This window comes from Leptonotus elevatus, chromosome 14 (assembly GCF_054856555.1).
Source record: "Leptonotus elevatus isolate MCC_2025b chromosome 14, RoL_Lele_1.0, whole genome shotgun sequence".
Lineage (NCBI taxonomy): Eukaryota > Metazoa > Chordata > Actinopteri > Syngnathiformes > Syngnathidae > Leptonotus > Leptonotus elevatus.
Window position 1 is genome coordinate 13,831,121 of NC_141252.1, and position 26,793 is coordinate 13,857,913.

Below are 26,793 nucleotides of genomic sequence, written 5' to 3' on the forward strand. Positions count from 1 at the left end.
CTGTACTTTGTTATATTGTATTACGCCGCGAGATGGCGCACATGGACTTTAGACATAAATACACCAATGAGGACTAGAGACTGTATTTCAGTTTTTGTTGGTCGTTTGTTGTTTAGATTTGGCTGTCCACCCCTTTGTTTATCCAAAACGTTATACACATAAAATTAATGTCCAGTTCGCCTTTAGTTACATATCATTGTACTACCAATTTTGTGAACCAGTCACAAAAAGGCATACGTTTTAAATATTAGATAACCATCATAAAGAATCCATGGTAACGTTCCTGCAACATATCTCTGTGATCACATACAAGGGTCCAAGTTTCCTCTGTTAGCCTTTCCAGACATTTATCTACCAGGTATTGTACCTGAGGAAAATGGATCCGATTTAGTCACATATTTTTGTGTCTTTACTTTTGCAGTGTATAAGTAAATGAGATGGCCGCCCCTGGGAAGCTTGCAACTTTCCGTTTGCCTCCCTTGCCCACTGTCAGTGAACTAATAAAGCTGTACAAACTGCGAGCGATGCAACAGCTTTCCCAGAACTTTCTGTTGGACTTGAGACTCACAGGTTGGTCATACTACCACAGACACTCTCTTCTTACTCTATCTGCATTGCACCAATACCTGCTACTTCCTATTCCTCATTATTTTGTCTACACCAGTGCACTCGACTGCACAGCTCCACACAGCCTTGTTTCCAGAATTAAAGTAGACAGGCTTTCCTGTTTGGGTCAGGTTGAGGAGATCTCCTGCTAAAGTGAATAAAGCTAGTCATCAGCCTTTGTGGAGCTTAATATAATTATATGTAATGCACTGCAGGTCTCATGTGGTTATTGGGCAAGGTGACCGTTAGATTAATGCATCTCATCTTCATAGCACATATATTGCTGCATCACATTCTGTTCATCTAAATTTGGATACGCAAGTGTGATTAAGCCATTTTGATTGGAATGCGTCGTGCAATGTACTTGATTCATGACTTCCACTTAAAGTCAAGAGTGTTATACAGTGATTACGTGTAGAACGGCATTAAGTTGGTCATCCATCTCCATCTTTTCAGACAAACTAGTGCGGCAGGCAGGGAATTTGACCAATGCCCATGTGTGTGAAGTGGGTCCGGGTCCTGGGGGCTTGACCCGGTCCATTCTGAACGCTGGGGCAACAGACCTGCTTGTGGTGGAGAAGGATTCCCGCTTCATCCCTGGATTAAAGGTAAATGAGTCTCTCCACTCAAGATTGGTAAATGTCATTGCACCAGCATCTCAATGTCATCGGATCTTTGCGGATTAAAAAGCTTAAACACTTACATCTGTCCTTTTCTAAGATGTTTTGATTCATCTGTTTTCTTCGGCTGCTTTATTAGCTACCCGGAGAGAGACTGATGAGACTGCATCGTTTCAATGAGCGTGCTGTCATATTTCTAATTGGATGTTGTTGCAACTCTTGTTTCCGCAGCTGCTGTCTGAAGCTGCACCAGGCAGGATGAGAATTGTCCATGGTGACATTCTTACCTACAGAATGGACAGAAGATTCCCAGCAAGCATTTGTCAACCATGGGAAGCGGGTGAGATTATTGATCTGAACAAGTGTGTGTGTGTGTGTGTGTCAGTTATTCTACTCATTTTGACTTGTTGTACCTCAAATCTTTAGAATCCTCACCATTCATCCAGTTCTCGAGGCAAATGTACTGACTGTTATTGGTTGTTTAAGACATTTCACCTTATATCCAATATGCTTCTCTACTTCTAAATCTTAAGTGTGGAGTAACCTCCTCGATTAAAAAATGTTGTGAACTGTGATACAAGAAATATATTTTCCCTCTGTGTTTGAAATTCTGCCGCCAACCGTAGTGTGAAAGAAATTACAACCTATCCATGCTGTTAATTTATTTTGCCTGCAAGACATGTTTCTGTCAACTCTTAAGTCAGTTCAATAGAGACTAAAATAGTTTAACTTCTAATGTGTGATTAAAAAAAGCAGGTTTTTCTTCCTCACACGTCCTAAAAATATTCATGTTAGGTTAATTCCGAGTCCGACCTTTTCAAATTGATGCATTTTTTGTTGTTGTTTTATTTAATATTATTAAGCATGCAGTGTTACGCAGAGGTGAACAAGTTCATAGAACAATTATACTGTTTATAGTCGCGGTGGAGAGTTGCGGGCTGCAAAGTATTTTCCTCTTCCTCCGGGAGGCGTAACAAAAAATAATTGAGAAGCATTGGGTTAATTGCACTCTAAATTGATATTAGTATGAGTATGGAAGTTTGTAATCTTTATGTGCAATTCACTGGCCACCAATTTGACCCTGCCTCTTGCTCAAACTCATTTGGGATCGGCTCCAACTTGCCCATGACCCTGAAAAGGGTAAGCAGTGGAAAGTAGATGAATGGATGGAATTGCTGTCACAAATAGATTTGAGTTTAAATTGATTTCAACTCTTAAACTTGATGATGCTTTTTGGGAAATAGAAATAATCTGTTGCAGAATAAAACTTTCTACACCCCGAAACCTTTATTAACTGTGCAGTCAATGGATTAAGTAACATTTGAATATTCTTAAATGTAAGAATGTAACCACTGCAATAATAGGCGTGACACAGTCAAATGTGTACTCACTCTCTGCGGATGGTGACGCAGGAAGAGGAGCGTGTGGGAGGTTTCAGGTCACCTCGCTAAACACGGGTTATTTCTATTCCATCCATTTTTTACAGTGCTTGCCCACATTAGCTGCAAGGGTGAGCTGAAGCCTAACCCAGGTGATGTTGATGACAATCAATGGCGGGTATATATATATGTATGTCACTGCCAGGCAGTTTTGTGGAAGATTTTTGCCAAACTCCAAATTGGACGTTGAACTTTCCACTGTACTGTTTTTGTTTTATTTAAAAAAAAAATCACCAGCCAATGACATGATGCCAGATAATGTAAGCCCTATTATGCATGTATTCCCCAGATCCACCAAACCTTCACATCATAGGCAATCTTCCCTTCAGTGTTTCCACCCCACTCATCATCAGATGGCTGGAAAACATGGCCAACAGGACCGGGCCTTTTGCTTATGGACGCACCCAACTCACTCTCACTTTTCAGAAGGAGATCGCAGAGGTGTGTGAGCTACATCTTTTCTGTCCGTGTGTCTAGAGGCTGCTTTCATATCTAGGAGAGTTCTGGTAGAAATTTGTGACTATGGATGTTCGATACCAGTAAGAGTACTCAACTCTTGAGTAGTCAATGATACTGATACAAGGTACCGATATCACTACTACTATTGATAACATTTCCCTCCCAAAAAGCAATGACAGATAATTATAAACAAAGGCCTATATATTCCATTGTAGCATTTTCCTTAAATTTGCATGAAATTATTGGCAATTTTCTAGTTCCTGCTCGTAAAACATCCACAAGAGGGCAGCAGATACTGATATCGGACGCAGTCGCATTTACCGATACCTTGAAAGAATTGTTATTATAATAATAGTAATAATGATTGGTATTGGTAATACCTATATATGGTACCAGTACTCGCCCATCCCGACTTGTGAATGAATGAAATGATACTTTTACCATTTTGGAACAAAATTTGGGCCTAAATGTAAACAAAAATAATAATAATAATACTTCGACCTTGATTTTATGACTGAGTAATCATTAATGATGATTATTGTACAGAGTTGATTTCCCTAAATGTCTAGTTACTATGCCAAATACTGAGAAATTTTGATTGAGCTCATTCTGTGACGGTGTCTTCTCAAACCCGTATCATCAATACTCATGTGTTGTGGTTCTGACTTCCCCATCCAGCGGTTGACCGCCAGCACAAAGAGCAGACAGAGGAGCCGTCTGTCCATCATGGCTCAGTACCTCTGCACCGTCCACCACCGTTTCACTATCCCTGGAAAGGCCTTCGTCCCCAAACCAAAGGTAGGATATGAATGTTTGCTATTCTTTGCTTTCCATGCAGTGTCTCGAACCAAGCACAGCATTGTAGTATATTTTGTTACTGAAGCAGTCTGTTTAATCTCCATGGAGTCATTTGATTGCTGCCCCTTCAATAATCATCGTCTGATGTGTTTGCTTAAGCGTAGAAAATCCACATACGGCTCCTCAGGGCCGTGTTGCTATAATAGCATTTCATCTTTCAGAACACATTTCATTATTATTTTTTGAGTTTTCAAAAGTTCAATGTTTATTTCGATCAGTTGTAAAATTGTAGCTGCGAGGGTGTCACTGCCAGATGGACGTGTTGTTATTATTTCATGCTTCTTCCTGGAGGACAATTGCGGGACCACAACCTTAAATCTGTGGTCTTTTTCATTTGGACCCATGTTGCCATCACAAGTCCCTTGTCATGTCACAATCACTCATCCCTCCCCCACCCTTCTTGCTTTAAGGCTTCATTAAGACTGTGTTGAATCACTTTTGTCTCTGTTCTGTCTTTGGACCATTTCTGGGATGTAATGATGCCTGGTGGGTATTTGAGATGTGGCACCCTAGCGCTGCGCCTCGTAATGAGGCCCGCGTTCTTTTTTAGGCCTGTGTCTTTTAGACGACTGTGTGTGGATCAGCGGAGGAACAAAGGCACTAGCACTTACATAATATGTGAATGCAAGATGTTTTTGCTTGATTTTCAGGGTCAGGATTTATAGTAAGACTAGAGGGCGTATTAAGAAATAAAAACCCTGCCGGAAAGATTCAAAAATTTTAAAAAAATGCCAGCGCCGGCGTATATATTGACGTATTTGTTTTGAGATAATAGACAGGAGGCCTTCTTTAAGATTCGGTTGGTTCCTTACATCCTGATACAAATGAAACCATGTCTCTGAATTAAAGGATAGGTGTAAAGTTGATGTCAGGGATGGACTTTTGGTCCCCTGAAGATACTGTGGTGCTTTAGGACGCACTGTGGATAAATAATTCATTCCCTGTGAGGAGTAAAACGTGGCAGAGTGAATGGGACCAGGGCTGATTTTCCATTCTCTTAGAAGAGATGGCTCCCGATGATTATTTCATCACAGTCAGCTGCCACTCGGCACGTTACGTTTACTGTTATGTGTCTTCTTTTTGTCGCTATATCAACCTGCGAATTAATGGGTACCAGCATGCTGCTGCTGCTGCAAATGTACACAAACACACACGATCCATGCAAACATGATTACTGAGGGATCACACTGCACTGCAGATGAGTCAGCACCTCCCACATGCCCACATAGGCCATCTTTCCCGCTCTAAATGTTTTAATGAGCACTTGGTGGAAATGATATCATTAGGAAAGATGATGGCGGTTTGATGAGCGTACCCCCTGGTGCCGGTGCCCTATAAAAGATCACGGCGCTCGGTGCGTTAATGCATGTATGTAAGCCCAAGACACTATATATGGACTAAAGTTCCGGGACTGCAGGCCTATATACCTGCAGGGAGTGACAATAGAGTGCCGGTCCTCCCTTTCAGCTTCACAGCTTCCACTGTGGTGACTTTTTGTAGATATTCAGAGCGTGTTTGTTGGAACTCTGTGTAGTAGAAGAGCATTGGTGAGGTCAGAGGTCAGAGGTCACCGATGCTGGGTGACAGGGACTGGCTCACAATTTCTGTTGTAGTTCAGCGAAGAGATGTTTGATGAGGAGGAAGTTGAGGTCAAGCTCTTCCACACCAAACTCATCCAAGCATGCCTTTTATGTACCCTGCTTGTGCACTGGAGCACAGAATGCTAGAACAGAAACGGTTCTTCATCTGCTCACACAGAATTATCTAAAATGTCCTTGTAAATGAAGAATGACGATTCAAATTTAAAGGATCTAGCGTAACCCCTCCTTAGCTAATTAATTGATTCCAGGACTTTTGTCTGTAGTCAACCATGGATTATATGCATTACCGTTATTCTTTGACAATAACACACATTTGTGTTCACCGATTTCCCCCCCCCCCCCCAATGCCCTTCAAAAGCTTTTCTTTTGTACTCGTGGATTATGCATCCCACCGATTTTCCCTTTTATACGTGATCAAAAATTTAACAATTAATTTGATAATTTGCAATTTTTTGGTGTTCATTTTTTTGTGTAAAGAGAAATTCTCTTACCTTGCTAACAGTTTCAGTTTCAGTCTACACTAGAGCAGTGTTTCTCAACCCTGGTCCTCGGGGCCCACTATCCAGCCTGTTTTCCATGTCTCCCGATTCCAACGCAGGTGAGGATCGTTATCTGGCTTCTCCAAAGCTTGCTGATGAGCTGTCATTGGAACCAGCAGCGTGTCGAGTAGGGAGACATGGAAAACAGGCTTGGATAATGGGCCCCCGAGGACCAGGGTTGAGAAACACTGCACTAGAGCCTTTCTCTGACCCGCTTGCTGGTGTGCGACCAAAACCCTTTCGCGTGACGAGGCAAAAAAGAAAAAATGTTCGGGGTATGTGCTGTTGTTTACAGAGTGGTGAGGGTATTATGTAGTGCAAAATATTTTCTTTGGAAAACACTTCTTTTCGTCTGGGGAACCCACTTACATGTGTAAACAAAACATACCATCGTGTAAGATTTCCTCTTTCCTGGTCCCAACCCGTTTTGGTCCACTTTATGGGGCCATCATGATTCTTGGTGAACAGCAAAAATTATGTTTGTATATATAAATTTGTATCATTAGACATTTCATAACATATTAGAATGAAAGTATGGTTCAAAACCACTAGGGTACTGCTAAACATATACACAATGTGACAAATTTTATTTTATTTTCTTATGTATACCCCCTAAAAATTGTGAGTTATTCTCGTTATTTACCCATGAAGATCAAATTGTGGTCGTAAAGTGCAGTCGATTAAGCCTGTCAAAAAGTAATTTATTATTTAGTTATACAGTGTATTTTTACTCATATTTGATATTGTGTTTTTTTGTGTGTTCACTATTTTCTGTACTGCCTCAGTAAAGCCTTTTATTCGCGTATTTTGCTGTCAATATTTTTCTCATTTCACTAGTTTTTCCTGTAAAATCTTGAAATGTCACAGGTTGCGGTTTGCTGGTTGCTTGACTGAAGGTAACCTTTTTCCGCATCATTACATATACATTACAAAATAGTGGTGTGCCAAAAAATCAATTCTCATTTAATATGATTCAGAATCGATTTTAAATGTCCCAAAATTGATTTTATTTCAATTATTTTATACTGTCTTGCCCTTGTTTGTGTGTGCCTTTATTGGAGCACTGTTCATGTTATACACAATTTGGCCACTTGGGGGCAGTGTGGTTCTGATACACTGTTAAGTTGTAGCCACATAGAAGCAAAAAGTCATGATCAAGTTATTCCAATAAAAGTAGTTTTTTTGCAGTGTAGGATGTTAAGATGCTTCTCTGTATACATTCCTGAAGCGTTTTGTATGAATAGTCGTTCTTTTGCATGATAAAAGTGCCACGAGTAACGCGCTAATTAGCATTAGTGAGTCAGACTGGAGTAGATCATGACAACTCTTTGCATATCTATAAATTGAAGCAGAAATAATTGTCAATCTAATAATTTTTCATCTAAAATCGTTCTGAATCGACAATCAATTCTGAATCGAATCGCAGACCCAAAAATCGGAATCGAATCGTGAGACAGTCAAAGACTCCAAGCCCTATTACAAAAGTCCAACAATATAGTGAGGGAGGAAAGACAGAACGCCTACCATGGCTGTGACACAGTGGATATTTTATGCAATGAAAAGTCTGACAAAATGGTTTTATGAAATTTTATGTCAGAAAAATGTATTTCTTTTTAAAAGGTTGGGGCAGGAAATATGTTGCTGCTGTTGTGTGGCGCTTGTAGAGCATTATGCAAAACGGCGCACCGGTGCTTAGCCAGCAAAACATTCAGCTTACTCATGAAAATTAATTTTCAAACGCATATATGCGCTGATGAATGCCTTCAAGTTTCAACAAGACTTCAAGCAAAAATAATGTCTTTAAACTGGAATATGCACATTGATTCTTTTTAGGCAGTGCTTCCCAACCCTTTTAGGGCCAAGCACCTCACAGCACACCACCAGACAAAATTACTAAAATAATGATGCACTCATCTCAATTTACTCCCAAATTGACTCCATCAGTGTGAAATCTGGGCTTTGTTATTGAACACAAAGCTCGCAGGAAGGGAAGCCATGACTTGCTCTGAATGACAACACATTTGTTGTACCTTCTGTCATCTAATGGAAGAGCATTTAATAATTCTGCCTGCCATTATACATCAAAGACATTGATAGATGAACAAAGACAATTTTGCAATTAAAAAATGATAATTTACTGGCAAACCAAGTGGAATAGTATAATTTCCTGCCACATCCCTGATGATCTCTCACGGCACACTCGGCTGCACAGCTTTCTGGTTGGGAATCACTGCTATAAGGGAACCGACATGTCAAACTCCTTTAAGTACTGTATGGTCATATCTCAACATGATAATAGATTGATCCTAATATGATTCGATTTTTACATGACACATTTTCCTTTCAAAGATTAGACCAGCAACTGTTTTGGATTGTTCACTTCTGAAATATATTTTTCATAATAATATTTTTGTTGCTACATATTTGTTTAGTAGCCAACACAATTCTGCTGTTATAAAAAGATAAAATATCTATTTCATTTTGTGTGCACTACACACCTATATAGCCAATAAATCGGCTCACTGGTCTAATTGTTGGCATTATCTCTTTTTTCCTCTGAAGCTGTGGGCTCACTGATTGTCTTAATGAAGAGGGATTTGCTCAAATTGATACACAATAGGGATTTCTTTTTTGTGTGCTCTTGGCACCTGAACCCGAGTCTCACGGTTCTGCTGCAGGTCTGTGAATTGTATCTGTCCTTAAATAGGTCTGGTGAAAAAAATATTTAACTGGCAATAACAGTTCTTACTTACCTGTGCAATCAAACCCAAGAGATTCAATATGGGAGCTGTATTTAAATTGTAATGGTTCTCTAATTGTGTGGGAAAGAGGACTTAAAATGCCAACCGTTTCTCTCTGCAACACTCTGTGTTGCCAATGGCGATTCTCAGCCAGTAGCAGGTGCAACACTACACATGTAAAATAGTGAAGTATGACATTTTTTGGAAGTGCTTTGATGTTGCGCACTAACCAAAAAGCAACAAACCTTTTCAGCATCCAGCAAAAGGTTGAAGGAAGAGCCGTGGACATTAAACGTAAACATGACGAGGAAGGAATTGTTGAATCCACTTTGCATTAGTGGCTGCTGTTGCCTCTATTGACATGGGGGAGGGTCTGATAGTCCTCCCTACCTATTTTAGCTGTCAGCCTTGTCCTTCTCACAATTAGACGCTTTGATGGCGTTCTCCCTAGCGGCATACACCCGAGGCAGATCACACCTGAGCCCCCCTTTCCTGCTCTTTCCTTTTAGTCACACAGTGCTCTGGTACCTTCTCACAAAGCCTGATCTTTCAATGTGCTCTTTTAACCCTTTGGGTTCCATGATTCCTGGCCATTTGGGTCCACCCGCGTCCTCCTTTTCGGAACCATTTTAACCATGTTAATGCAAATAGCAACTGATTACTGATGTTAGTGAAAACATAATGCATTAGAAAAAGCAAAAGAAAAAGGTTTGTGTGTACAAAAAAAAGTGCAAACTTGATTGCTCACACAGATAATATATGTAGATGTGGACGCTTGCATCTGCCAAACGGGGAGTTCATTTTGCACGTTCAGGGAGTAGTGCATGCTCATAGATGAGTTCAGCAATTGCAATGTAATTTATCAAACCCGAGACAAATTGTGACTGCTGATTTTGCATCTTTAAATGCACACGGCAGTGCTAGCGTAGCACATGCAAAGTGAGTTGCGGCGAATCTTAACATTTCCACTCGTGTAAACTAGGGGTGGACCAAGACCCCTTTTATCAGACTGAACGAGTTAAAGTAGTTATGTGGTATTGGCTTCATAGTATTAGAGCATTTTGTGCATGGAACCTATCCTCTTATGCTGAAAAACTCGCCTCCTTGCCTAATATGCAATGTCTCATCTTTATCAACATGTGGTGCCGAGCACCTACTGCATGTTGAACTGAGGGGAGGAGCTTCATTTGGTTAACAGTAATAATTGCTTTGCTGCCAACATAAATGACAAACATTTTTATATGGGCTTCAATTAACTAGCGTATTTTTGCTATTTGTGGTGAATAGCGCTAAGTTCACTCTACTGTCACCGTAAGACACAGACACATAGTGCACGTGTCTGCAATCTTTACTGCTGCTGCTTTTTGTAATCATAGTAATTTCTCATTTATATTCTGGTCATGGGTCAGGAGAAACCCATCAAGCCATCATTGCGTCCATATCCAGCCATCCAGATTCATCTCCACAGCATCTTTACATAGAAATGAGCTAATTGGCAAATAATGCACCTGTGTTTCAAAGTCCCCTCAGACTGTGACAAGTGGCACAATAAGTCATGCAGTAGATGCTTCATCACGGTCAAGCACTGGTGAAGGTAAAACAAGAAAACGAAGGAAAATTAGCTTGGTGATTAGAAGCTGTGTCTCAATTTGAGCTGATATTCTTCAGATGCTGTATTTAAAGGTGTTATAACACAGTTCAAATGTGGCCTTTGTTGTTGATACCCAGGCAGATGTGGCTCAGTTAGTAAAGGGCCAACCGGTGAACGAAGGTTCAATGGTTCGATTCCCAACTCTGACTGTCAGCTGTTGACGTTTCCTTGGGCAAGACTTTGAACCCTAAATTGCCTCCAGGTCGGCATTGTGGTAAATTGTTTGTAGGTGCTTTAATTGGTTAAAAGAAAGGAAATCTAAATGTGTACTTTTACTAATAATTCACAGCCACACATGTTCCACGATTCTTTTCACACCAGCCCGCTGTCCCCCAAAAAGATATCAGTATGACAGCAGAAAGCAGATTTCACGTTTGGTTTACAACAAAGCAAATAAAATAGCACAAAAACTGGAGCATATGGGGTATAATGATTGGTACCACTGTCTTTAGTGTGAAAAAGTGATCTAGAAAGTATTTGCCATTCTTGATGTCAGTGTCATCTTTGACCCTTTGGAAAATCATGGTTAATTTCATACATTACATTTAGAAGATTTGCTTGTTACAAGTGAGCATGGAAAATTAGGCCTCGTTTGCAGAATCAGCCAAAAAGCCGCTTGACAAGATGGATCTGATTGGAGAGCGCGAGGCATACCTCCAACAGATGGTCGCCTGTCTGGGCTGTTCGGCAGCCCGGTCTTGAGTAATGGTTGCACCGGGCGGCTCAAGCCAGCTAACTGAGCCTCACAGGAGGAAAGCCCTACAGATGTTTGCCTTGTACACAGTCATCAGCTAAGACCACAGGCCAGATGAGCTGAGCCGAAATTAAATTTGTTAATGCCGCATTGAACATCCATTAGAGCTGGTGACTGTCCAGGGAGGAATTCAGCTCAGTTATGTTTTGGTTCTCCTCCCAGATATGCCGCAAGCTTGTATTCCAAGTATCAAAGTAGGATTATCTCATAAATTTAGGATGGTGAAACAATGCAGTGGCAGACTGTGATGGATACCTTTGTCGTGACCTGATGTGGCCGGGCTCTGGCTTCAACAGCGAGAGCGCAAATTTATTCAACGGGACCGCACGGTTTTCTCACCGCCTACCGTGCACACGCTCCACGGCCACCGCAATTCATCCCAGCCTCCTCCTGCCTCGTAAAACGGGTCAAACGTGGTATCAAGAGGATCGGGGAAAGTTATTTTCAGGGACCCGTGCCAGCGCATTAAACGCCTCAGGGTCTTGTTACAAAGTGGAAAAAAAAAAGAAGAAATATTACTGTTCTCCTCCTTCACACCGTAACACAGAATGCAAAATTGTTTCTTAATGCTGGCCTTTAAGAGGCGGCGTTCTGAACCACAGGTGTGCTTTTATCATATGACTTGCTAACTAAATATATAGACTTCAGACAGGGATCTTGTATATTTGTTTACTAGTTATGTCACTATGGGACAAACCCGATTTGCTATAATCCCTTTCACGCTTACAAATATCGTTGCAATGGTCCCAAATATCTACTCCACTTTTTAGCTTGCTCCCGTTGCTCTACCAACTATAATGGTACTACTGTACCATTACATAATTGGTTCACAGAGAGAAACACTGAAAACACCCACAACTCGATAGAGAGATTTGTGTTTAATTCTATGGATAAAATGTGGTTTAATAATCACATATTTCATACAGATAACATCATCCAGCTCATTATATGAAAACATGAACCTGATCAGGATTTAATATTGCCAACCAAACCACACTACTTGGTGGCTTAAAATAAAGTACATTTCATTCTGTGGTAAACGAACACACAGAGGGGTTTGCAGATGGGGTTTTTGTGCCCACACAGACAAAATTAGGTCAGCTAATCTCAGCTTCACACTGGTCAAAGAAGAAAAGAAAAGAAGTATTATAACAGGAATGGGAGCCATCAATCTGTAACCTATTAACTTGAATGTTCCTATTTAAGCATATTCATGCACACTGATTTAATGATTCAGTCTCAGTTGAAGCTAGGGCTGGGCGATATGGCTAAAAAATAAAATCTCAATTATTATAATTTTTTTTTTTTTTAGTCATTCAGGACGATTACAATTTTAATAGATTTTAATCTATTAAACCCAACAAACATTTATTTAAAGGTTTCATTCATTAAAAAATAATTCCTGTGCAAAATGTGCAGACAACAATAATGTATGTTATTCTAAATCAGTTTTAACATTAACCTAACATTCATAGTTTGCACTTAAATGCCACAATTATTTAATGGTTGTCGTAAACATGTCTTGTAAAGCACCCATTGAACATTCAGCCACTTGTGCAAAATTACAACTCACATTAACATTTTGATGTAACAGAACATAAAAACAACAGCTTTTAATGATCCAGAAGACAAAACTCGATTTCACGATTTAGCAAATTGTCAACAATTTGATTTTTAAAATGACGATTAATCGAATTAATCCGATTTATTTAAAGTGAATGTTTCAATTGTGTATCATTCAAAAATTGTATATGTGTTACTACTCGTTTATGTTGCACCGGCCTTACAATTACAAGTTTTGACTTTTGGCCTGTCCAATCAGGGGTTGTCACAGTGAGTAACTTGCATGATTTGTGTGGCGTAGTCCTTCATACAGTAATTCCATCTCGTGTTCTGTATTATGACCAGAACACATCGACAGTGAGAGCGCCCGACCCTCAACAGTTTTTATCCATTTAGCCTTGCCTGGCCACCAAATCCTCCTAGCCACGCATGTCGCCCGGTGCTGAAATATTAAAGCTTCTCCTTTTGAACTGTCACAGTGTATTGTTTTCTTACACCTAGTCCCTTTGTCATCCCGTAGCTTTTACTGCCTTCCTCAGCAGTTTACTGCACTGTCAAGGTTACTGCTATGGTTCCCCAGCTTTTCACTGGGACCACGATTAGCTCTAAACAAAGGAAGGTCACCCCCCAGCCCCCCACAGAATACCCGCCCCCTGCAGCATTGATAAGAACATTATATCTTTGGTATGATCATTCGGCTGTCGAAAACAAAAAGCGGCCCATTAGGTGCAGTGACGCACACAAAAGCTATTTACTGTAGATTTGCACTGCATTTTGGCCATTGTACTAAATGGACACACTGATGTCTTTCTCATCCTTGCCAGCATGAATGGTGGAGTGCGCCATCTCCGCCTCATTATCCCCTATCTTTCTGCTTGTCCACATTATTTAGAAGGTTATTTGTAGATCAAGAAGGCAAACAAAAGAAATGTGCAAATATGACGTGGGGTATATGCTCAAAAGAAAGACCCCTGCTTGGAAGTGTCGAGCGTTCACCACCCCCTCGTCTAAGTTCATGTTCAGATCTGTCATTGCGGCAACTCAAGGTGGGAGTCTTTGATGGGGGATGTAGGTTAAATACACACAGGAGCAGATCTTATTAGTGTTTTCCCCAAGAGAGGAGCAGCTATTTGAGCTGCACTCTTGTTGCATAACCACAAGGAGTGGGAGAATGTGGGAGAGCTGTGAATATTCTTAGTTTGTTTCAGGAATTTCCTCACAGTTTGATGCTTGGGGAGCTCTGATCAATTGTAATTAATTAGTTTTAGTATGATAAATGCTCCATGTGAAGTGGAAGAATCTGATCATGCATGTGCAATGATTGTATGTCCTGTATAAATCAGAATACACCTGATTGGGGTAGATGCCACGGACGTCCGACTTCCGGGTTTCACACATCAGCGCTGTTTCTGGTCACTGCTGGCTGCTTTCCAACACTCGCACCCCCACTCCTGCGCTCCCGCCCGGCGTCTCGGCTCTCTGAAATGCTTCGGACATCTGAGACAGACACACTACACACTCGCACCCGTCGACGGGAACGTGCAAGCACTGGGACGCTGCCCACACGTCGCAAACAGCAATCAGAAACAGTGCTGAAGTCGGAAGTCCCGCCTCTTCCGTGGCATATACCCCATAGCAGGATTGTACATTACAGTCATCCAAAATTAACTAATTTGCTCCCAAAAACGTTTAAAAACGTTCCAATTTAAATGTTGCCAAGGTCCCCAAAACTTATATTTGCGTTTTTAAAAGCAGCCTCTGACCTGAAGAGGACGCTTAAAGCAATGGCAGTTATTACAAAACAACCAGCATGTGGCAGCAGAGCACAAGAGATCAACCAGGGCCGTGTTGCAACAAGCTCTTTTTGTCAGTGTTTTCACCAGGAATGCGACTATTGATGAAACTTAGCTATAGTCTAATGCTAATTGCTGCAAAACGGAAACAGATAGAAATATACTTTTTTTCCTGATGAGTAAAGAGATTCTAAATTTTCTTTTGTTTTTATAGCAATAGAACACATTCTGTGGGCCTTGCAAAATCAGTCAAAATCCAGTAAAACAGCTTCAGTAAAAATGGCTGGGAGTGAATGAGTTAATGTAGGAGTGTCACATAATATAAATTGAATTGAGTTAATGAGTTATTTATCTCAATAAACATTTTTAAACATTTTATGTTGCACACTGTCAATTCCAGTAACTAATTTGAGATGTAAAGCAACGACGACGCATATTTTAACACCCCAAATGGGGGAAAAAAGCAAAAAACAAAACATCTGGAGTCCACGGCGCTGGTGTGTTCTCTCCTGTGATATGCCAAATGCCATGCAAAGAAAGTAAACATGCCTTTTATGATCATAAAAGATCCTGACCTTAATCCTCTACCGTTAAATCAATGCCTTCTCGAAGATGTGGGCGCAGTGCGGTGCCTGTGGGGGCGCATATGACCCCAGGGAACATGTTTTCTTTTTGCTGTACTAGAATTAAGTGTAATTGCACAATCACTCCACTTATTTTCAGAGAGCGAAATGAGTATTAAGTCCTCTGCATAGGTGTATTTATAACAATTTTATAGACAAATGATACTGTTTCTAATAGAGAGCACTAGCTTAAATCCAAATGCGGGTAGCATGGTGGTGTATTAGTTAATCTACTTCACATTCTATTGTGGGCCTGATCTGGCCCACGGCCGTACGTTTGACACCCCTGCTCTAAATTGTCCATAGGTGTATAGAGTATGAATAGTTATTTGTCCTCCTATTGACTGTTCCAGTCACCGGCTCCAGTCACACATGACAATAATGAGGACAAGTGATATAGAAAATGGATGGATGGAAATGCAAAAATTATTAAATCGTTTTTAACTAAATATTGTTATATGGTACATTACTTTAAAAAATAACCTTGTCAAATGTTCTTTGCATAAGACAGTTACAAAATTAATTCATTGTATCTCTCCGATTCCCGTTAAATCTATGGAAAATTATTATGCATGCTGTCATCTCGGTGAGGAAATGCTCTGGTGCGACATTCGGAGTAGAATTCATTTTTTCAAAACCCATTTGCACACGGCGATGTATTATGGATGCATACAGTCAAACGGATGCCGCTGCTCCCCAGGGTGCTGCGCTTTGTAAGAGCAGCCTGGCTGGCCGGCTGCACTCGGCACAGCCTGTACCATCCGACAATCTGTACATTTGGCAAGACTGCTAACTGCCGTCTTCGCCCTTATTAGCCACACACGTAACATACCAAAGCAGGCGTGTTGCTTTCATAAAATAGTTTTATTAGTAAAAAATAGAACTACTTGCACAAGCACATTGAGACAACTGTTTCAGAACTTGTGAGCTGCTCATCATAACAATTATGCTCTGGCAAAGTAAGAAGTGCTAAAACATCCACAAAAATAAGCTGCAGTTTATCAAAAAAGATAGGTACAGTTTCTATGCACATTTGTAACTCTTGAAATTCTTAGGACCACTTTGCACTCAGGCCATTTCTAAGCTAATGAAATTGCGTGCTGATATCAAGCTGCACAAACACACAAAAAAAGAGGAACCTCTAGCTCGTAACTCCCTGTTGGAGCGTTCAGACGTCATTCCCTTTTTTTTCTTTTTTTCTTTCAGAGTGCCACTTGTGTTGTGTTTGTACTGGTGCAGGGAGCTTGAAATGCTCAACCATTTGAAACAAACTACTCTCAAAATAGTAACACAAAAAGGTGCATTGGAGTGCTCTTCTTACAAAGAAGATATGGTATGATCATGGTATTGTATCTTCTATTGGAACGATCGGAGGGAATTCCAAGTCCCTTAGCATAAACAAACACGTAGATACTTGTGTACAGCTGCCACAGACCCTCGAATACTCCTGAATGAATATATTTATTTGGAAAATACCACACTCATGTCCTACCCACACTCGTGCTTAGTGAATCTCACTGTGCTTTGGGAAATCAGGAATAAAGAGGATTTGAAATAACCCTCGAAAGCCGCCCTGGACTGCACACAAGCATCTCGTTGACTTGAGACTTAGTCTGGCAGAACAAATCCAAAAAACATTCGCTAATGTACAATTCCGTGTACAAAGAACGCATTAGAAAAATAAAGATAAAGGATTCCGGATAGTAATAAAATGTCATCATGAGACTACAATATTTGGCACATTCTTCAAACGCAAAAAACGTCAGTATTAGTTGATGACATGGCACATTCTTAGCGTTTTTGTTTATTGCATTTTTCTGGTGCATGGGCACTGAGTTATTGTCAGCAGGCCAGCTCTGTTGGAGATGCCGGAGAGACCTTCTCCCGTAGGGCTGCCAGGGCTGGAGATGCCGCCCATAGTGATACCTTGTGGTGTGCCGGCAGCGGCCTGCAGGTGGCGAACTGGGCTTAGCCATCTGCTCCCGCCACAGAAAGCGCCGTTTATGAGAGAGAAGGAGGGAACTGTGCGGTCCTATGCATCACTGCCAAAAGCTGTCTCCATTAGAATGCCAATATTTCTCCACTCCTCTCTTACAAAAGAGTACACACACACTGGGACAGGAAAGTGTGAAAGCGCAACAGTGCCCCTGACATTTGAGTGGGTGAGCGTATGTATGTATGTATGTAAGTGTGTGTGTGTGTGTGTGTGTGGGGTCACGTTTTCAACATGTATCAGTTTTCCCGTCAGCTATCACGTCCGTGTGACGGGGCGACAGTGATAGCAGTCAAGGTGGCACCTATTTAAGATGCTGAGACCTTGTGCAGGTGCAGCGTCAATGCAAAACAAGTCATATGGAGAATGACTCAAAGCTTTTTTAGCCGCCTGCCACATAGCGAGTCATTCAACCATGACTTGAGAGGCTTCACATTTGCCTCTTTATAACTCCAGCCACTAAAAAAAAGAGAAAATCTCTAAACAATTTAACATGGATGCTGCCTCTTCTCTCTGGCTAATAAAGGGGATTAGACTAAGTCGTGTACGCAGAGGCTCTGATTGAAGCTTATGGAACAATGGGAATACGCAAAAAATGATGTCCTACCACAAACAAATCACTTGGCTGACAAGCACCAGCCCTCTGACAATAATTTGGTTTCCATGGTAGCATGGAGGAGGATGGCAGGGGTGAAAACATGCAAAAAGCAGCATGAGCGTGTGCTTACTGTGTCTGTAAGGACACACACAAGTATGTGGGGGAGTGTATGTCTAATGGAGCGCTGATGTATGTGCCACAACTGGTTGCTTTGGACACAATTGGCAGCTTAGCGACGGGGTGTTTTCAGGATGGCAATATGATAACAGCCCACTCCCACATGGTCCGCTCAAGGCTTCAATCTCTCCGTCTCTCTCACATTTCCACCTGCCGAGAGGAGGAGAGCAGGCATCTGTTTTTCTGCATTTGCTCCAATCCTGCCCAACAGCCCACGTCTCCGCCTCCTCTTTGAAGACTTTCCGCACGTTTACGTCTCTACAGCTTTTTCAGGCACGGGCATATTGTGTGGCTGACTCTTGGACTTGTACAGATCATCCCGCCGTATTAAAACACAAGACAGGCTCCACACAGCATGCGTAGCGGCAAGACATCAAAGTTACTGGAACAGCAAACAAAAATATGGCCATATATGAAAGGACGTCCACCTACTGCGTTGGTTGTCAATTGAGGGAGCCACAAAAGATTGTAAATAGCAGCTAAGTGATTGCTTTTTAAAATTTTGATTCAAACCTTTCCTATTTGCTTAATCCACTCCCCTAGCCTCGCAGTGATTTACCGATGAAGGACGTCTTGCATTTGGTTAGCGGCTCCCTCGGATTGTGCAGCACCTCATCCGTGCTCCTGACGCCTTCAGTGTGTTTGTTCCAAGGTGCTGCTCAGAGATTACCCACACACTGCTTGTGCTTGCGAAACAGAAGAACGACAGGGGCAAGACACAAGAGCGGCTCATATTTTCTCACCTGTGTGGAGCACAGCCTACTCTTGAAGAAACATAAGCTATGATCGTCCACTCCTCCCCCTCTCCTGTAAGCTGGTGCATACGTAACACTGCTAACCTACACATAGTCCTGCAGGCTGTAGCCCGTCTTATTGTCTAACGGGGAGAGCGAGCAATACTGATGCTGGAGCTCCTGTTGGAGCAGCTGTTGCTGCTGTTGCTGCAGTAGCAATTTGTCAGGCGGGGGGAGCAGGACCAGGTCCTGGGGGCCGTGCCTCTTCCCCGAGCAGGACATGCAGAAGATGGACCCCCCCATTAGGAGGAACCCGGCGGAAACGAAGGCCACGTAGACGGCACCCCCGGGCTCAAACTTATTGCTCTCGGGCACAGTGGAGTCCAGGAAGTTGGTGATGACCTCGTTGGTAAACCAGGAAGCCGGCACCAGACACAGGAAGCCGGCGGCGACAAAGCAGCCGCCGCTGGCGATGGCCGCGTGCCGCTTGGAACGCCGTCCGCCTCCCCACCGCGTACACTTAAGTCCCAGGGACGCCAGGCAGAGGCCCATGGCGGCCAGTACGCAGCACAACACCATGGTGGTGCGCGCCGTCTGCAAGTACGCAGGAAGCGAAAGCACCGAATACTTAAGCGTGCAGCTGAACATTCCGGTGCTGTACCACGTGCAGTCCATCCACAGTCCCTGCATCTGGGAGATGGCCGTGATGATGTTGGAGCCCACGTCGGCGCTCACTTTCCAGTTGGGCAGCAGAGTGGCCACCATGGCGCCCATGATGCCCAACAGCGCCAACACAAATCCGAATATCTGCATGCCTGTGGACGCCATGTCTTGGCCAGGTAGCATTCACTCAAACCAGCAGCCGCCAGTCAAACCCTCGCTTCTTCAGATCCTCGGCTGCAGCTCCACTGGTCTGGAGGAGGGAGACACAAATGAGAAAAAGGGGCAGAGTGGCTGCCTGCCTCGCACTGCCTCCTCTCTCCCCTCATTCAGCTCACACACATGCACACTTTACTGGCTGGAAACAAAAGGACGAGCAATAAGAGCTGACTGTGCCTGACCCTAGGTAAGCAAAAATAAAGGGGTGTATTGTGCATGTGTGCATTTTCTATGTCCTCTCCTGTGCCTTCCACAGTGCTGATACCGGAGAGGGAGAAATGACTTTGTGCCATTTGCAATGCTCAATGGCTATGTAGACTTAAAGCTGCAGTGCCCTTACCTTAATACTCATTTAATATCTTTAACAGCACGGAATGTCACTGCTTTTCACCGACAGTCGTGTTTTTAAAAGCAAAAAAAAGAAAGAAAGAAGACATTAACTTAAGTAATGTAACAATAAATAAACAAGTTACAGCTAACTTTCTCAGTCTACTCATTCCAGCATCAAATATTTTTTTGGGGGGAATTAAGAGGAATTCTCTTGTGGGGAATCGATCGCTTTCTCGTCGGACTTACCCTGGCTGCTGCTGCTGCAGAGCGGCCACTGACGCGTCACGTTGTTGGCAGTGGTTCCGGTAAATGCACATACACGCTGAACGACGACAGACGGTTGAGGAGGGGACGATGTGGACAGTTCGGTCCGGACCGCAGCTCCGTTCGAGACGTCCATCTCCTTAGCAACAGCGGAGGAGAGCGGAGCACACCCCAGCCTAACGGACCACACAGGCTGGACCGAAGCCTGCCGGGGAGGAAGAGCCGCGGTGCTCTGGCACTCTCTCTATTCTTGATCACTCCCCCACTCCTCACTCGCCCCCCCCCCTTTCCTCTCCTCTCTCTCCTCCCCGGTGTGTGTGCGTCTGTCAGTGTGTCTTTGTGTGAGCTCCCAACTGCGTGTGCAGCTTGTCAACAAATGTCAATCAAACATGCACATTCACAAGTTATACATTTTGCACAAATTTAACCACCCCCATTGTTATTTATTCATAGAGCTTAAGTATTACTTACAAATAATGAAGAACATTTTTTGCCTTGTATAAAATTATTTTAAACCTATATTGAATGGTGTGCATGTGCTTTAAAAGGGAAGTCAAGTCAAACCTTTTCTTGATAATATATTCAATGCACCCCCACTAAACACGACATTCTGATTTCCCATTTATATCTATCTCAGGGGTCTGCCATTTTGCCACTTGCTGTCAACTAAAAATGACATATCATTGCCAAGCCGGTCAGGTCAAGATTTGGTCATGTGACAGAACAATCTGCGTGTAACAAGTTAGTGTGTACAGTATTTGTCACCATGGTAGTAATAAATAGGCTACAAGTTTGACGGTAGTTCCAAATAATAGAGACCAATCCCCTCCGCAGGGCTCGCGCTATCTTTGAAAGGTGCATTAACTTTTATGTCACTGTAAAGGAGCCACGTAGGTACAAGCGTGTTACAGCGACAGCTGTTTTCAGTTTTGCTATTCAATGTGTTTCTATCAGGTGCAAAATGCAAATTTTTAACTAGCAAACTGCGATGTTAACCTGCTAATTTTGTGCCTTGCTTTCACCAGAGTCTTATTTACATATGTGTCTATACTTCTACTCATGTGTAGGCATAGATCTAAGCATAAACACAAGATGTCTCATCCACGCTGGGAGCCAATGAACCGTGAGCACAGGGCGGCCATCTTGGGTCAGGGCTGCTCGATCTTTTATAACATTACAGTTAAAATAACTGTAGATTGCTCAAATCTACTAAATTCTCAACCGATTTTAATTTTTGCTGTTACATGTGACATAAGAAATGACACAAACAACTATTCCGTGTTTTTTATTTTATTTTATTTAAAAATTCAGCCCGAATCATAGCCACATTAATAAGGTTTGTCATAAACCAACAGGGTTTTTCCTGGCTCAAATTGAGGCAGAGGTGGTATCATCCTACCGATACCAGGTATCAGTGCCAATACCAGTTCTATTTTAAGGTATTGGTACTCACGGCGGTGACTAATACCATTATCGGCCGCCCTCCTACGGCCATTGTACGATCAGGGACAACAAAAATAACTTCATGCAATTTTTGGGGAAAATAATATATACGTTTTTCTTTAAAAATCTTCTGTCATTTATGTGTGGGGAATTTTATCTACTAGTGGTATCGGTATTTGGTACCAGTAGCGGTGACTACTCAAGAGTTGTGTATCGGTCTGCAAAAAAGTGGTATTGAACATCCCTAATCCTGACCATGCGCGATGACGTGCATGTATTCTGTAAATTCAACTGACTCACTTTCATTTTTTACCGGCAACATTTAAAAATTCCATGTTTCAATAATAAGAATAATAGTTCCAATAAGAATATGACCATTATCATGTTAAAGCATTCATTCATTATCAGTCACTCAGGCTGGAGGTGGCGAGCAAATAAGGTGCAGGTGGCCGCCTCTGAATTTTGTACACAGGAAAAACCCAGACCAATCAGTCTTTAAATCCATCAAGAATTCAGTGAGTTACGAGCCACAGCAATGGAGACATTGCCGATTATGTCATGAGACATCTAGTGTTTATATCTATGATGTGTAAGTATAGCATTTGAGTACTTTTGCCACCTGTGTTCATTCATCACATTTCTCCTTTGGGGTGGACACAAGCACACTTTTCTAACTTACTGATATGTGAGTTCACGTAGTTTGACATGACCTCAATTGTAAAACAAAATTTACAGCGCAATTCAATTTAAAACCTAAAAAATATACAAATTTCTAAAATTGGTTTATAACCTTGGGTAGTTTTATACTGCTGTACAATCATCGATCACTTCATTAGGAATTTCTGTACAATCTAATGAGACCCAATACAACAATCTTCCTTTGCAAAGACAACAATGTTGTTGTTCTTAGTCGTCAATAAGGGATTTTGTGGTTAAAGTTAGTTCTCCGAGCAGCCATTTTTGTAACCTTGCCAGAAAGCTGAATTCTCGCGGTATTTGTTCACAAGTAATACGAGAATCCATCTTGCACGGCTTCCGCTGATACTTTCGCAACCGATCTTTTTTAGGTCGGACCAATCAGGCGTTGTTTAAGGCGGGGCAAAACCAGGAAGCGGCGATGCCGGGGGAGACGAATTGACGCTGCAATTAATTCTGTTCAGAATTACTCACCGTTTCCTTGTTGAATGTTAAACAGCGAGAGGCGCTTCGTGCATTTTTATCTGGTAAAGATGTTTGTGCTTTTTATTTATTTATTTATTTTTCCTAAGACGAGACTGAAGACGACGTTTTCATCCGTTGCCGTGATTGGTCAAAACAAACGTGCACAATGCCAGCAGCAAGTTCCTCCTTTCCCGAGTGAAGTTCCAGATTGTTTATGTGAAGAACTCCCTTGAGTGAATCACAATGATCAATCTGGCTTGTGAGGTTAACATTTTTGCGAGAATCAAAAATATTTTTTGGGGGGAAACTTTTGGGGTGAATCAAAATTGCTTCTGTTGCTTTATTAAACCGTAGGGATTTTGAATCATTTGTTTCCTGAATCTCTGCTACCACATTGGGGCATGTAGATCGATACCTTAATAGTTGCCGTGCCAACGACTGGTCAGCTGTTTCTTAATGGGTTTTGGTTATTTGTCATGCAAAGCATTGAAACGGCAACACGTATAAAGATGAAGCCATCCTCAGGAATCATCTTTATCATGGATCAGCCAGTGTGAGACTTAACCTCCCAGCTGCTCCCCCACGTGTGCCTGCTTATCTCGTCTTTTCAGTGGAGTGCGTACGGCAGGGGAGGGTGCAACAAGGACATTCTGGATTCCTGAATGACAAAGAGAACAAATTGAGGGTGCACACAAACATGACCAGTGGATTGATACCATTTGGCATGCAGATGCCTTTTGTTTTTGTATTGTGCTGCATGGTCATCAGCAAAAGCAGTGCTCCAAATCGAATCGAACGCCACAGGCACCGACTGACCATTACAAGTCGCAACCATTCCTTTCAAATCATCTTTTCATCTATTGATCTTTTTTTTTCCTACAGACAAATCTTCTCTTTAATTCCCCTGAAGTGACTAAAAATTCAATTTGAAAATGCTTGGATCGCATTGCCTCGAATATGATGTTAGTTTTGTGTCACCGCAGCTCCCGAAGAACGAATCTTTCCACTTTTCTGCAGGCACAGTCGCGTGTGTGTGTGTGTGTGTGTGTGTGTGTGTGTGTGTGTGTGTGTGTGTGTGTGTGTGTGTGTGTGACCCGTCTCCTTGTAACTGATGAGATCCTAAGTGCTGATACTGGTGTTGCTCCATGGGGAATACGATGAATAAATAAATAGCTGATAGAAGAAAGGTGCAAAGAGAGAAAGAGCAAAATGCAGTTAACATACAGCGAGGAAGTGCCGACGTGCGACTCTGCGATGTGTGAAGATTTCACCGGCTATTAAAAGCATGGTCCCCCTCTTTCTTCATCGCCTCGCAGCAGAGTTTTTCTGCCGCACACCCCGACCAGTCACGCTATTGCATGACCCGCGTGAGGGTCTTTCATCGTTCAATTAGCATTTCCCTCCTTTATGTGGCCCCTTATGTAATTGGTTTGGTTTGTTCACGGCTAAGGCGCAAAGGGTGTTATGTGATAGCTGTTCTGTCTCGCGTCCACGTTTTTACCAGGTGTGAAGCCGTCCAAGATGGGAATGTGACATCTTGCTAAGTTAATGTTACAAATCTTGTATTTACACCGTTAAGGGTGACAACTGGCAGTTTGAGAACTTGTGTGAGGGAAGGAGTTCTCAAAGGAGCTGATCAGGTCTGTTGTCGTCTCGCACGCCTTGGGCCATTCCATGGGAAGTGCGCTGGGCTGCTCAGACAGGAAGCCAAAGCCTTCCTCTCCAAAGCCCGCAAGCAACATCAGACTTGTATATTAGGCCACTTCGACTGCTGCCTACTCTAGTTTTTGTGCTTATGTGGGGGTTGTCTTCTTAAGGTGTCTTCATGATTAATGTAAGTCTTCTTTTTTTGGTTGCAGCATCTCAGCGAGCTCTTCTCCCACATATTCTCACCTGGCTTCTCCTATATAGCTTTCCAGCTTTTGCATCCCCCCTTGGTTTTTCTCAGTCTTACTCATTATGTAAGCGCAAGTGTTTGGTGGTTTAGGTATCAAGGTTCCTGGTGCCCCTGGGTCTCTGCCGTCACATTTCCGTTTGACGGCTGTGACGAATTACAGCTCGCACACCACCGGGTGAATGTTGTCACGATATAGGTGGGAATGGGAAAGAGGAGCCAGAGAACAAAAGAGCAAAGCAGTAATGGAGGTCCCGCACAGCTGACCTTTGGGAAGGTCAAACACATGAAATATGGAAAAGTACAAGTGTGTTCATGTGGATGTGGGACCTTCCACTTCAAGCGGGTTTGAAAAAGCCTTCAGCTGCACACAAAAACAGACTGATGACTTCCAGATAGCGATCGTCTTCTATATATATTTGGCCTTTTCAATCACTTTACCATGGGAATCTTTGCTGTCGGGCTGAGTTTTTACCCTAACCCTTAAAGGGGAAGTCGATCTTAAACATTCCTTGACAATAATATGCTATATGTGACCTCACTAGTCTAATCATGACATTCTGATTAATATTAGATTTGTGGAATATGAGCTAAGCAGCAAAATCCAGCAGTTTTTATCAATATCAGAAGGCGGCCATTTTGCCACTTGCTGTCCACCGAAGATGACATCACAGTTGCTCAGGTAACGAACAATCACAGCTCAGCTTCAGAAAACAGGTGAGCTGTGATTGGTCGTTGCCTGAGCCCTGAGCAACTGTGATGTCATCTTCAGTCGACAGCAAGTGGCAAAATGGCCGCCCCCCTGTGATGGATACAAGCAGCTACATTTTGCTTCATAACTCATATTTCACAAATATAATAAATCATAATGTCATGTTTAGTGAAGTCACATATAACATATTGTTGTCAAGAAATGTTTAAGGTTGACTTCCCCTTTAAGTGTCCGTTGTGGCTTTTCCAGCAAATTTTTTGCATTAGGAAAATGTGAAGCAACAATTATTATAATTTTTTTATGCACTTAAAATAGGGGGCGACCCAGAAAAGGAGAAGTGCTCACTGTCACAGATTTAGACTGGTTTGTGAACAATATTTGAGGGAAATGGTGATATTGTGTATGTGGAAGAAGTTTTAGATCTTGTAAAAAAATTTGAGCAAAAGCAAAAGTGTTACGTTCACATTTTTGTTGAGTATATATAAGTCCGTGCTGCTAGCAATCAGATATGGATGAGAATGTGAGCACTCGCGTGAATGTGAAAGTAAATAGGAAGGAATTTAACAGTGAAATTCCTTTTTGATAGGGACCTGCGTAATCATGGGAAAGACAATGGGGCGAGGGAAATCCGCCGGGGCGAGCGAAACAATGTCTGAGCACCTTAGCTTAACTTAAAAGGTGTTCTTGGGAATCATTTTTCTATCCAGAAAGAACCTTGTTGGTTTTGACCAACCTGAACGCAAAGAGCTGATCATTTACTGCACAACCAATATTCAGGCAGATGTGAACCCAAAGAATATTTCTTTCACTGCACTGAAAAAGTCAAGATTAAATGTTTGTTTTTAGTGCCTGTGACCAAATTAACTCCGTGGTAAAAGTCAGGGCTTAGTATCGATTCCGACTGAACAAACTCACTTAGAAGAGTCGCTTGTTTTCGCCTGCGCAAGCCGAGACGCAATAATTGCATTCACACTACTTCTTATATGTACACGTGTTCATCGCACCTGACGTTCCAGGCCGGCTAATATGGCGGCACGTGATTTACAGTGGAGTTTACTTGCATGCTGAGGTTATGGGGGGGGGGGGGGGATTAATGGCAGGATGCAGTTCATATCACATGGGGCTACCTAGTGAAGCTGTGTAGCAAGGCCATCCATAAATCATAATAGCAAAGTGACATGGACAAGCTGATGGCTGAAATGCCGCCGCCCATCTCGTCCCGATATCGACTTTCCTCCATGCTCTTCTCTTAAATCATGGCGTGTAGAATATAAATTACCTCATTATATTTTTTAGCGCATGTGTTCCAATTGCTTCACCTGAACAGATGGTGGTCTGATTTGCAACAATGAAGCACTTTT

At 42.3% G+C, this 26,793-nt stretch overlaps 2 protein-coding genes across 3 annotated transcripts in view; one reads left to right on the forward strand and one right to left on the reverse strand.

The window, feature by feature from the left end:
• tfb1m (transcription factor B1, mitochondrial) overlaps positions 1-26,793 on the forward strand; it is a 34,713-nt gene that overhangs the window by 497 nt on the left and 7,423 nt on the right. For both annotated transcript variants that reach the window (XM_086094795.1, XM_086094796.1), the window contains exons 2-6: positions 422-570; positions 1,063-1,214; positions 1,458-1,566; positions 2,955-3,106; positions 3,803-3,922. In XM_086094795.1, the coding sequence (XP_085950921.1) occupies positions 438-570; positions 1,063-1,214; positions 1,458-1,566; positions 2,955-3,106; positions 3,803-3,922 (666 nt within the window). In that variant the 5' untranslated portion in view covers positions 422-437. The remainder of the gene's footprint in view (positions 1-421; positions 571-1,062; positions 1,215-1,457; positions 1,567-2,954; positions 3,107-3,802; positions 3,923-26,793) is intronic.
• On the reverse strand, positions 16,097-20,459 carry LOC147163084 (claudin-20). Its single transcript, XM_086095585.1, has 2 exons — positions 20,205-20,459; positions 16,097-19,662 (listed from the first exon to the last, which is right to left on the reverse strand). Exon 2 carries the CDS (start codon positions 19,593-19,595, stop codon positions 18,855-18,857), a length of 741 nt encoding a protein of 246 aa, XP_085951711.1. The 5' UTR covers positions 19,596-19,662; positions 20,205-20,459; the 3' UTR covers positions 16,097-18,854.